General features: G+C 40.9%; 1 protein-coding gene across 1 annotated transcript in view; it reads right to left on the bottom strand.

The window, feature by feature from the left end:
• LOC131193359 (stimulated by retinoic acid gene 6 protein-like) overlaps positions 1-13,088 on the bottom strand; it is a 37,099-nt gene that overhangs the window by 1,816 nt on the left and 22,195 nt on the right. The window contains exons 9-17 of the mRNA XM_058173447.1: positions 12,164-12,275; positions 9,272-9,410; positions 8,638-8,713; positions 8,239-8,320; positions 6,573-6,621; positions 6,370-6,487; positions 4,274-4,393; positions 3,725-3,888; positions 1,248-1,394 (exon numbers count right to left, since the gene is read on the bottom strand). Coding sequence (XP_058029430.1) covers positions 1,248-1,394; positions 3,725-3,888; positions 4,274-4,393; positions 6,370-6,487; positions 6,573-6,621; positions 8,239-8,320; positions 8,638-8,713; positions 9,272-9,410; positions 12,164-12,275 — 1,007 coding nt within the window. The remainder of the gene's footprint in view (positions 1-1,247; positions 1,395-3,724; positions 3,889-4,273; positions 4,394-6,369; positions 6,488-6,572; positions 6,622-8,238; positions 8,321-8,637; positions 8,714-9,271; positions 9,411-12,163; positions 12,276-13,088) is intronic.

Genomic DNA, 13,088 nt, shown 5'->3' with positions numbered 1-13,088 from the left:
TAGGAAGTCTTATCAGCACTATCCAGATTTTTCTAGCCTGGCCCTTATCAGATACACAAGGAAGGACCTCAAACCTGATAGTGCTATACTTATTACAAGCACTGATCTTGATGGCTGAAGAGAATGGAAACTGATGTCCCACAGCTCCGGAGATCACCAATCAGAAAAGGCCACTCTGTTGTCCCAAACCCTCTATCTTCATGGCTCAGGTCACAGAGGGAATATGCTGTCATTTAAGGCACCCTCCTGCTGGCTTCAGGTGTGAAATGAGACAAGCACTGCCAGTACCATCATTCCCCCTTCCCCATCTAACATAACATAACAACAGAGCTGGAAGGGACCTTGGAGGCCTTCTAGTCCAACCCCCTGCCCAGGCAGGAAACCCTACACCATATCAGTCAGATGGTTATCCAACATTTTCTTAAAAATTTCCAGTGTTGGAGCATTCACAACTTCTAAAGGCAAGTCGTTCCACTTATTAATTGTTCTAACTGTCAGGAAATTTCTCCTTAGTTCTAAGTTGCTTCTTTCTTTGATCAGTTTCCACCCATTGCTTCTTGTTCTACCCTTGTCTACTATGTTGTTTGAATGCAGTGTGGATTTCCTAATCTTTGGGATATATAATAAATGCAATGATTTTTATTACTTTCTATAATCTATTTGTTAAGCTTTATTTTCAAAAACCAATATTCTCCTATCTCCTTCATCTACTGCAGTGGTAATCAACCTGGTCCCTACTGCCCACTAGTGGGCGTTCCAGCTTTCATGGTGGGCGGTAAAAAAGGCACTTTCCTTTTTTTAAATTTAATTGACTTTTTAAAAAAAATTCATAGCATTATTTAAAAACATTTTCATTAGGTTTTCATAAAATTCCCCGTGACAATTTAAATTTCTGAAAATATACTATTTGTATAAGTTTATTTCATGTTACGTAAGTGAAACTAAATGGCGCTATAGTGCGACCGCAAACAAAAGAGCCTCGTCCCAAAATAGCTCGTGCATCTCCCCCCCACACCACCCAGCTGTAACAGACAAGCAGAGCTGGTAGCCAGCGCCCCCCCCAACCCAATCCACGATGTGCGAGAGGCATGCGCAGATGACAATACATGGCGCATTACTATGGAACCGGTGGGCAGTTAGAAAATTTTACTACTAACAGAGATACAAAAGTGGGCGGTAGGTATAAAAAGGTTGACTACCCCGATCTACTGCAACTTAAGCATGGATTAAACCAAAGCAGTGTTTACCTGTTAATTGATCAACGTGGCAAGAATATGAGTTTGTTTGCTGCTGGTTCTCTATACATTTGGCTGCAAGGTGGTGGCCAAAGCAAAGAAGAATAGGATTGGTGTGATAGTGGTCCATAAAAAGCATCCCGATCCATGTCTTATATCCTGCAAGGAAATAACACTTGGGAAGAAAATTCAGCTACAAATGGGATCTGACCCTCCTTCTAGAAGATTGCAATTAGCTATAGACAATCTAATACACTCTTTAGTGAAGATGTGCCATATTTTTCAGTGTATAAGATGCTGCTTTTTCTTTAAAATATTTACTTGAAAATGGAGAGGCGTCTTATACACAGGAGGATGAGAGGAGAAGGCATGGCCCATCCCAGTCCTCCAGCTGTGCCGCACATGCTGGATGAGACTCTACCTTATATGCAGCTCTATCATTCCTCTCTATTGTAGTTGTTTCCTGTATCACATTGCCACTCTAGGTTTCATCTCTGTTGTTCCTCTGATGCATTTCCTGTTCTTGTATTACTCACTCTCTAATAAGATGACTTCTGCACAGTTATGGCTTGTAGTGTGCTTACTTACACTACATCAGGGGTGTCCAAACTTGGCAACTCTAAGACTTGTGGACTTCAACTCCCAGAACACTAAGTCAAAGGCACTCAGAAATAAAATAATAATAATAAAATAATCCAATTATTGCATACAGATCCTTCTTCCGACGCAAGTAGTGAGAATGATCTGCACATTTAGGAATTTCAACCTCAAACTTCCTATACCCTTTAGAGCAGGGGTCCCCAAACTTGGCAGCTTTAAGATTTGTGGACTTCAACTCCCAGAATTTTCCAGCTAGCTATGTTGGCTGGAGAATTCTGGGAGTTGAAGTCCACAAGTCTTAAAGCTGCCAAGTTTGGGGACCTCTGTTCTACATGAAATATGGGGGTGTCTTATAGATGAAAAAATACAGATAAATCCCAGACAATGAGGTTAGGTAGTTTATGTGCTTTCCATGAGATTCACCCATCTCCCTCAAGAGCTACTCAACTGTTTCCTCAGTGAAAGGCTATAACTGTCAGTATAGTTTTCCTGACGCTTCACTCGAGCTACCCTCTTCCCAAAAGGGAACATCAGACTGGGTGAATGTGAGTCTCATAGAGTCAGGACTTGAAGGCATATCCAATAAGGAGGACTTTCAAGTGACAGCAGTAACTAACTACAAGAAAGGATGATGGAAGAACTCCTTGCACAAATTAATGCAGGTGTGGAAAGATAGAGAGGTGGCTCTGCTCTGACTTTGTTTGCTTGTTTATTTAAATTTATTGTGGCCGCCCACTCCAAGGGACTTATGGCTATTCACTATAAAATATTATCCATCCTCTCTCAACCGAAAGTGGCTCTTCACAGGCGCCAATCATATCTGTGGGAACAACTGTGGATGATTGATTAAGGGAATATGGTACCATGGAAGATTCTGCAAAGAAACCCTGCCTTTGGATCAGATTATGTTCTCTACCTTTGGGTTAGAGATCTGATTTGGATATGGAGATACGAGTTCAAATTGTGGCTGGGCTAGCCTGCATTATTCAAGCTTTAGTGAAGTCACCCATCAAATGGCATTGTGCAGTGGTCATGTCTTCCTTCATATATAGATTTGCGGTAAGAAAAAAAAATGGCAGGGAAATATGGAGGGCCAAAATATGGCCTGGTCTCAAAACATCTTCCTAATTAATTAGAACTGCTTGGGGCTTGAACTTTACAGACTATTCTCAGTAATCCTCCCCTTTCAACCCCAACTTGAATCAGAGTTTCCAGCAAGATGGTTGTTAAGTGAGCCACACAAAATTTTATGACCTTTTTTTTGCCATGGTTGTTAAAACAAATCACCACAGTTTTTAAGAAGATCATTGAGGCGTTAAAGGAATCTGGCGTCCCCACATTGATTTTGCTCATTAGAAACCAGCTGGAAAGATCACAAATGGTGATCCCATAAGCCCAAGACACTGCAACCCTCATAAATACATGCTGGTTGCCAAGCACCAAAATTCTGATCATGTGACGATGAGGATGCTGCGATGGTCATAAAGTGTGAGGCCTGGTTGTAAGTCACTTCTTTCGGCTCCATTGTAACTTCAAACGGTCGCAAAACGAAAGGTTATAAGTTGAGGACTATCTGTAGTTAAATCAACCATATCTCATTAACTGACTAATACTTTATTCAGAAGATATGTGTTAAACTGATGAAAGGACACAACCTAAACCAGGGGTCTCCGACTTTGGCCATTTTAAGCCTGGCAGACTTCAACTCCCAGAATTCAAATTCAAGCAAAGCTGGCTGGAAAATTCTGGGAGTGGGAGTCCACCAGGCTTAAAGTTGCCAAGGTTGGAGATCCATGACCTAAACTGATTTCCTGGTTTGCTTGCTTTTCCATTCAGGGATATTCAAAGGAATGTCTGGTTTCAGATCCCTGAGAAACTCCGGCCCTTACCCATGTCAGCCGCTTCGTAGCCTTTAGGCATGATGGTCCTATCAATCCGAGCAATCAGCCAGGCTCCCAAAACAACACTGCACATCAGCCGGAAGAGACAGGCGCTCAGGCCCAGCATCACGTTAGAGAAGAACAGGAAGTAATTGAAATTATGGAACACTTTTCTGAAATTACAAATAAATAACCATTGGAGAGATTCATATTGATTCATGGCTGAGGACCTTGAGTGTGGAAATCTGTCAAACGGTCCTTGCCTCTTCTGATGATTATTTTTTAATTATATGTTCAGTATTAATTTAACTAGGAAGGGTTTCAAAAGATCATTCTTATTAGACAGGAGAAAGATATTTCCTTCAATGTGCTGCTATATAATTTGGGGTAGCTCCAAATAAAACGTGAATGAAGTTTATACCTAAAATATTTTGTTTTAAACGATCGCTTGATGCGATAACATACCCATTTACCTCATGAAGCTTACTTCAGTTTTAGAAATGAAGCTAGTATCGTTCCTAAAAATAAAGAATCGAGACTGAATTAAGGGGAACTTGCCTGTTATCAAGAGCCAAAGGTTTTTCCTTGTCATCTTGCAAAATCTTTGGCTGGAGAAAAAATCTGCTGGCGGTCGTAATCTGCAGCACGATGAACCCTATCACAATGGCAATGGTCAAGCTGAAGGGGAGAAGGCACAAATAAGTTATAGGTGTGGAAGTCTACATCCCAGATGAAAGAATAGAATAGAATTCTTTATTGGCCAAGTGTGATTAGACACAAGGAATTTGTCTTTGGTGCATATGCTCTCAGTGTACATAAAAATAAAAGATACATTCGTCAAGATTCATAAGGTACAACACTTAATGATAAGTCATAGAGCCGTGATGGCGAACCTATGGCACGCGTGCCACAGGTGGCATGTGGAGCCATATCTGTGGGCACACGAGCATTGCCCTAGTTCAGCTCCAGCGCACATGTGCACGCTGGTCACCTGATTTTCAGGCCTTCCGGGCCCACCGGAAGTCGGGAACAGGCTGTTTCTGTCCTCTGAAGGGCCTCTGAGGGGGTGGGGAAGGCCGTTTTCACCCTCCCCAGGCTCCCAAAAAGTCTCTGGAGCCTGGGGAAGGCAAAAAACAGGTCTACTGTGCCTTCACATGCCAAAAAAGGGGGAGCGCAGGGGGTGTCATATGCGGGGGGACAGGGCACATTAAATTTTGGGTGTGGGCAGGTGTGCATGTGACACCCCCTTGCGCAACCCCCACTTTTGGCGCATGATGGCAAAAAGGTTAGCTATCACTGTCATAGAGTATAAATAAGCAATCAAATCATACCAGGAAACAATTATGATAAATCGTAAGGATACAAGCAACAAAGTTACAGTCATACAGTCATAAGTAGAAGGAGGTGGGTGATGAGAACGATGAGAAGATTAATAATAGTGCAGATTTAGTAAACAGTTTGACAGTGTTGAGGGAATTATTTGTTTAGCAGAGTGTTGGCCTTCGGGAAAAAACTGTTTAGCAGTCATTTTGAGAAAATTTATGTCTAGGATGTGAGGGTTCTGTAAATATTTTCACAGCCCTCTTTTTGACTCATGCGGTATATAGGTCCTCAATGGAAGGCAGGTTGGTAGTAATTGTTTTTTCAGCAGTTATAATTATCTTTTCTTCTAAATAAGCTATAGGTGCAGAAATCTACATCTCAGATGAAAGAAAATCCTTTTATGTACCTATAGCTCTTTATTTTATATATATTTACATGAAAGAGATGGCCAAAGCCGAGTTGACCAAGTAAAGACAAAATAAAATCTAATAAATACACACATAACATATGCAAACACACACATATTTTTCTTTTTTGAATTCTAATTGCTCAGACCAAGGGCGCATTTACAGCTAAGTCTAGGCCTTCTTCTAGATAAATATCTTAAAACATTGAAAAATTGAGGACTTCACAGGTAAGTCATAAACAAGGGTGCAGCCGGGTGGAGTTGTCCTCTAATATTAATTTCATGAATACAGGTAGTCCTCGACTTATGACAAAGGTTGAGCCCAGAATTTATGTTGTTAAGTGAGAAATTTAAGTGAGTTTTGCCCCGTTTTACGATTTTTCTTGACACAGTGGTTAAGTGAATCACTGCGGTCGTTAAATTAGTAGCATGGTTGTTAAGTGAATCTGGCTTCCCCATTGATTTTGCTTGTCAAAAGGGCGCAAAAGGGGATCAGGTGACTCTGGGACACTGCAACCGTCATAAATATGAGTCAGTTGTCAAGCATCTGAATTTTGATCACATGACCACGGGGATGCTGCAACGGTCGTAAGTGCGAAAAACAGTCATAAGTCACTTTTTTCAGTGCTGTTGTAACTTCAAACAGTCACTAAACAATCTGTTGTAAGTCAAGGACTACCTATATAAGAAATATATTTTAAGAATTGGCACTAGATTTGAGCTAACTGAAAAAAATATTCATATGTAAAACTGGGGAGTTTTGAACCTGTGTATTCGATGCCCAGAGTTAGAATATATACATACCCCAAGGGCCCCATATTTATGGTCCAGAGACCCCTCACTGCAGAGTTAGCCTCTCCATGTGCTCCACCAGACAATAAGGGACCTGTTTTCTGGCCATCCTAACAAAATCAAAGGCACTTACATGCCCGTTCCCAAACTTTTAGCCATTTCTATCCCCTGACCGTGCTTTACAGGCAACACCAAACCATAAATGAGCATCACTCCAAAGAGGCACTGTATGATGTGGATGACCAGGTAACCTAGAAAAGAAAGCACAAGTAACCAATTGAAATGGCCGTAGAAGGGTACTCTACACGGCTAGGAAAAACGATATAGCATACATACCCCAAACTAGATAGGCAATTTGCCAACCGGAATATCTTGCAATGGCTCCCTGTTAATGTGAAAACAAAAAGGACAGATATTTATATAGGCATTTTGCCAACTAATTAATTAATTAGCCAATTGAAATTCCACTGAATTTAACTGAATTTTTAACTGAAATAAAAATGCATGCCTTATTCAAAGAACCATAACATGCCTTTTAAGTACCAAATACATTGTAAAGAAAAACACAAAGTTACCACCCTTTTCTGACAACTTACTGAAATTGTCTGTTTTTCCTTTCCCATCATAGAAATGCATAAACACAAAGAGCAGCCTCAACCTAAATATGCCTCTCATTCAGAGACTTATTGACAAAAATATTTACTAGTTAAAATTGATATATAAATTCTGGTTACTTCCAATCTTGGAATTCCATGTGCTTACTGAGAATTGACATGGAGTAAAAGAAACGTCCAATTGTAGCAAATTAGTAAAATTAATTCAGGGTGGAGTCTGTTTAGGGCTGCAAAATCCAGACCACTATTAAATGCCATCAGAGATACAGAAAAAGTTTTGGCTTCCACTCAGAGGTTGTCCAAATTTCGCTGTTGTGGGTAGCTCTAGTATAAACCTCACTGTGCCATTACCCTTAAGAATAGCACATATTTATACAGAATAATTTAAGCTACAGTAGCAGTCATTTAGCAACAGGAAGTCTTTCAATATACAGAAGGCAGAAGTCCATCAGCTTTATCTTCTGGAAATGTATATGGATGGATTTCAAAGCTGTTGAATTTTTGTCTACACAATTATCTATAGTAGGAAAAATCTGGAGGAAACTGTCTTACGTATACACAATATGGATACTTTTTCAGTCAGATTTCCATTAAGCGATTGGAGAAGAATGCTATCAAACGATGGGATTGGACACATTCCTATCCAGTCCAAATTTTATCCAAGACACCAATACAACAAGCGGATGCCAATGACCATGACTTTTAAATATATGATTGTAAGTAAAACTCAGCAAATTCTTTAGACTTTACAATGGGTGGATATTAAGCATTTATTTCCAATCTCTCTGTCTTTTGAAGGTCAACAATGGAATAGATTTTACTCTCATCTTAAAATGCAGGCTATTCTTGATTATTGTGAAATCTTAATATGAGCCTGATGATTAGAAGAATGCTGCCATTGTTCTCCAACACAAAGTGGAACTAGCAACACCAAATACAAAAACTGAAGGAGGATTAGTTTATTGAGTGTGGGTGGAAGGATGTTTGAAAGAATTCTGATGTGAAAGGCCACAAAAAATGATTTTGCTTAAAAATCAGTTGGATATGAAGAAGAACTTAACCAGGATTAGAGATAATACAAGATAATACAAGAGCAAACAATAGATTCAAACTTAATGTTAACCGCTTCAATCTTGATTGCAGAAAATATGACTTTTGTAACAGAGTTGTTAATGCTTGGAATACACTACCTGACTCTGTGGTTTCTTCTCAAACTCCCAAAAGCTTTAACCAAAAACTGTCTACCATTGACCTCACCCCATTCCTATATGGGGCGTGCATAAGTGCACAAAAGTGCCTACCGTTCCTGTCCTATTGTTTCCTTTCAATGTATGTGCTTGTATATAATGTTGTGACAAATAAAACAAAAACAAAAACTAAGAACTCACCACACTTTGTGAAGATGAAACTTTACTAAATAATGCAGGAAGGAATTCCTTTTGTCCTGCCCGTAGCCTCTTGATATGTTTTCTAAAAAAAAAACTGGCATTAATGCACATTTTTGAGGTAGAATTTCAGAACTCCTTTAAACCATATGCTTTAATAGAAGAACCCTGGTCTGTGAACAGAAGATGTGCAGTAGAGCAGGGGTCTCCAACCTTGGCAACTTTAAGACTTGTGGACTGCAACTCCCAGAATTCTGGGAGAGCAAAGCTGGCTGAGGAATTCTGGGAGAGCAAAGCTGGCCGAGGAATTCTGGGAGTTGAAGTCCACAAGTCTTAAAGTTGCCAAGGTTGGAGACCCTTGCAGTAGAGGATCACAAACTCAGGAAGAAAATCAAGGCATACCTGTAGCAGGTGAGGATATGGAACACATAGCTGACACTTGTGAGAGAAGCAGAGCCAACAGTGAAGATCCACACACCTATGGAGAAGCAGCTTTGGTGATTTACTTTGCCCACAATCCCCATAATCAAGTGCCAATTATGTTACTCAGCCAGCACAAGCATGGGAAAAAAATAATAAAGTTTAGAGCAGGGGTCTCCAACCTTGGCAACTTTGAGCCTGGAGGACTCCCAGAATTCCCAAGCCAGATTTGCCAGGCTTAAAGTTGCCAAGGTTGGAGACCCCTGCTTTAGAGTAATTTCTTTTATCCTTATCTTGTTACATCTCAGTTTTTTTTCAATTCAGAAATTAAACTGATGTACAAATGAAAAGGCAACCATTATGAACATTTCTTGACATTAATATGTCTTAGCATAAGGAATGGGAAATAATTTTCTATTTCTTTTTAACAAATCATTTTTTATTAAAGACTTCACAGTTTACTTTTTGTTTAAAAATTGTAGCCATTGCATTTTTTTTCAAATTTGGACATGAACTCCATAAAAAAAGGTTCAAAAAGCAATCACCAATATTAATTCTGTGACAAGTATTTGCATATAGATTTAATTTAAAAGTCTGATGCTCTCATGGACTATACCTTCCACGACTTCAATGAATTCTTTTAAAGGTTGGATATCTGATACATTGCTGGCAGCTGGAAGCATCTCATAATTTGATATCAGAAGTACCAGAGTACATGAAACAAGCTTGTAAACATAATACTCAATCACAGCAAACTGGAAGAGAAAGAGAGAAGCAGTTATTTGGTGATTGTAAAGGTGTGTGAGAAACACCTTGAGAATTGGGCCCAAAAAAATGCTGCTTAGGGAACAGACCTAAGAAAGGGCATAATTGACAGAGGAAAAAGCTCAGAAAGGATCCCCTCTCACCAACTTCTTAGTTCTGTAAAGGAAATGGCGGAAGGTTTGTACTTTCAGATTTGCAAGATTCTGTTAATGTACCCTTATTTGCAAGATTCTGTTAATGTACCCTTACAGCCTCTACCTATGATGCTATCAGCTGTCATTGTAACAGGAGGGTGGAGGTTTTGCTGGTATTTAGGAGGGGGGAAGTAAGCTGGTGGAGATGCCTCAAGAAAAAGGGAGGCTTTTCCTCACAGGCTTCAAGTAGCTGTGGAAGGAGCTGATAGCTGTCAAGGTCAACCGTTCGGGCACACCAGATAGATGGGGGCTGCCTGAAGAAGAGGCCCACATGACACCTTGTGGAAATGTGGATTGAACACTCAACCGGGGTCCTTGGGGGGAAGGATTTGGGATTGCTTTCACTATCTAATTTTCGGGCCTATTGCCTCAGACCTTGCTTTTCTTTCATTGCATTCAGTTCATACTCAGTAAAAGTACCTTTCTCTACAAACATGGAGTTGGGGTTTTTCTTTCTTGAGTTTTGAATGGAGGCAGACCTGACGTTAAGCAAGTAAAGTACAATTATCTAACCTGGCTATGTTTCCTGTCTAATCTGCCTGAGAAGGTTAACACCACTCTTGCAAGTCTGAAAATGCAGATCTCCTGTTGTCTTTCTCTTAAACCTGAGAAATTAGAGAGAGTCCCTTCTGCGACTCTTTCTCTGCCCATTATGCTGCTGAGAGTTATGCAGCATCTCTTCACCCTCTTTCTCAAAGTCTTTCTCACACATCCTTTATAGCAAGGGTCTCCAACCTTGGTCCCTTTAAGACTTGTGGACTTCAACTCCCAGAGTTCCTCAGCCAGCTTTGCTGGCTGAGGGACTCTGGGAGTTGAAGTCCACAAGTCTTAAAGGACCAAGGTTGAGACCCCTGCTTTATATTGATTTAGAGATATTGTTGGCAAGTTCAGGTCCTCAAGCAGACATGCAACTTAAACTACAATTCCAAGGTGTATGCTTTATGCAGAAGAAAGTGAATCAAGAATCAGCAGCCATCAGTAAAAGTACAATTATCTAACCTGGCTATGTTTCCTGTCTAATCTGCCTGAGAAGGTTAACACCACTCTTGCAAGTCTGAAAATGCAGATCTCCTGTTGTCTTTCTCTTAAACCTGAGAAATTAGAGAGTCCCTTCTGCGACTCTTTCTCTGCCCATTATGCTGCTGAGAGTTATGCAGCATCTCTTCACCCTCTTTCTCAAAGTCTTTCTCACACATCCTTTATAGCAAGGGTCTCAACCTTGGCAACTTTAAGACATGTGGACTTCAACTCCCAGAGTTCCTCAGCCAGCTTTGCTGGCTGAGGACTCTGGGAGTTGAAGTCTTAAAGTTGCCATGGTTGGGAAGCCCTGTTTTAAGAAAGGGTAGCTAGGATGCCACCATTCAGGGAACCCAATAAAGGCAAAGGGACTTAAATGGGACTAATTAAGGTACCCCAATGGAATAACAATTCCCAGGCCTGGATTAACCCTTGAACAAGAGAAAGAGAGAAGCAGAGGCAACAGTGAAGATCCACACACCTATGGAGAAGCATCTTTGGTGATTTACTTTGCCCACAATCCCCATAATCAAGTGCCAATTATGTTACTCAGCCAGCACAAGCATGGGAAAAAATAATAAAGTTTAGAGCAGGGTCTCAATCTTGGTCCCTTTAAGACTTGTGGACTTCAACTCCCAGAGTTCCTCAGCCAGCTTTGCTGGCTGAGGGACTCTGGGAGTTGAAGTCCACAAGTCTTAAAGGGACCAAGGTTGGAGACCCCTGCTTTATAATGATTTAGAGATATTGTTGGCAAGTTCAGGTCCTCAAGCAGACATGCAACTTAAACTACAATTCCAAGGTGTATGCTTTATGCAGAAGAAAGTGAATCAAGAATCAGCAGCCATCAGTAGCTAATAACTCTGAGAGTAACAACAATAAACCTTTTATAGAGCTCTTTCTTACGATATGAGAATAATATTAAGGCCAGTGCTATAGAGCAGCACTCTTGAGAACTTAACCTTATGTCTTTTCATACACAGATATAACAAAACATAATTCATGTACCCTCAGCAGTTTCATTAAGTTGGGCTGCTCCTGCAAAGCAGGCCATTTCTTCACAATATGGGTAGGAAGATGTGATACAGAATAATGGAGATTAGGACTTTACATGAACATTTCCATACTTTTGTTTGTGAGGCCCAAGAAGAAGGATGGCTGCAACTATGCTGTTTCAATAAGTTTTAAGTAGTCACAATTTGGAATAAATTATTTTTTGTGCGCAGCATACAGAAGACAGAGCGAGCTCTACACCAGGGGTCTCCAACCTTGGTCCCTTTAAGACTTGTGGACTTCAACTCCCAGAGTTCCTCAGCCAGCAAAGCTCTGAGGGACTCTGGGAGTTGAAGTCCACAAGTCTTAAAGGGACCAAGGTTGGAGACCCCTGCTCTACACAGATTCAATAATCCATTGTCTATTCTTTGCATTACAAAAACCCAGAATGCCTTGAGTTTAAGATTAGTGAAATCAAATTGGAAACACCCACAGTTTCCCAGTTCAACATGCTTTGCATGACCCACAACCCTTTGGCTTACCATGTAAAGGCAAATGATGGCAAGAACCATTGTACTGATCATTCGGCTGGGAAACCGAAAGTGAGGATCCCATTCATAGATGTTCTGCTGGATCCAAGATTTCTGAGGCTTCCTGGTTTTAAGGAAGACAATATGGACAGCTTTGAGGAGATGGGTAACAAGAAAAAGAGGACAAGGCTTCCTTGTCATCATGCACTTTTTGTCTTCTTTCGCCCTTAATCTAAATGCAGCCTTCTTCAATATCACATGCCTTTATCCACTCTTATGTAACTCTAATATTGAGTTTCTATATTAGACTGACTGTCAGTCAGTTTAAGCTATTTTCTCTTTCTAGGACACGGTTTCCCAACCATGGCAACTTTAAGACATGTGGACTTCAACTCTCATGGCAGGGGACTTCTGAGTTGGTCTTAAAGTTGCCATGGTTAGGAAGCCCTGTTCTAAGAAAGAGTAGCTGGGATGTCACCATTCAGGGAACAAAATAAAGGCAAAATGGGACTAATTAAGGTACCCCAATGGAATAACAATTCCCAGGCCTGGATTAACCCTTGAACAAGAGAAACACGTGTTTAGGGCACCAAGCAGAGGTAGTATGCAGCAGGTTCTGACCAGTTCTGGAGAACTGGTAGCAGAAAGTTTGAGTAGTTCGGAGAACCGGTAAATACCACCTCTGACTGGCCCCGCCCTCATCTATTCTCTGCCTCCCGAGTCCCAGCTGATCAGGAAGAAATGGGGATTTTGCAGTAATCTTCCCCTGGAGTGGGGAGGGAATGGAGATTTTACAGTATCCGTCCCCTGCCATGCCCACCAAGCCATGCCACGCCCAACAAGCCACGTCCACAGAACCGGTAGTAAAAAAATTTGAATCCCACCACTGGCACCAAGAGAATGGACACCACTGAGTTTTCCCCCCCTTGCCATCATG

Source organism: Ahaetulla prasina, chromosome 2, assembly GCF_028640845.1.
Source record: "Ahaetulla prasina isolate Xishuangbanna chromosome 2, ASM2864084v1, whole genome shotgun sequence".
Classification (NCBI taxonomy): Eukaryota; Metazoa; Chordata; class Lepidosauria; order Squamata; family Colubridae; genus Ahaetulla; species Ahaetulla prasina.
The sequence above is the reverse complement of the archived record's forward strand: the minus strand, read 5'-3'. Positions and strand labels throughout refer to the sequence as shown.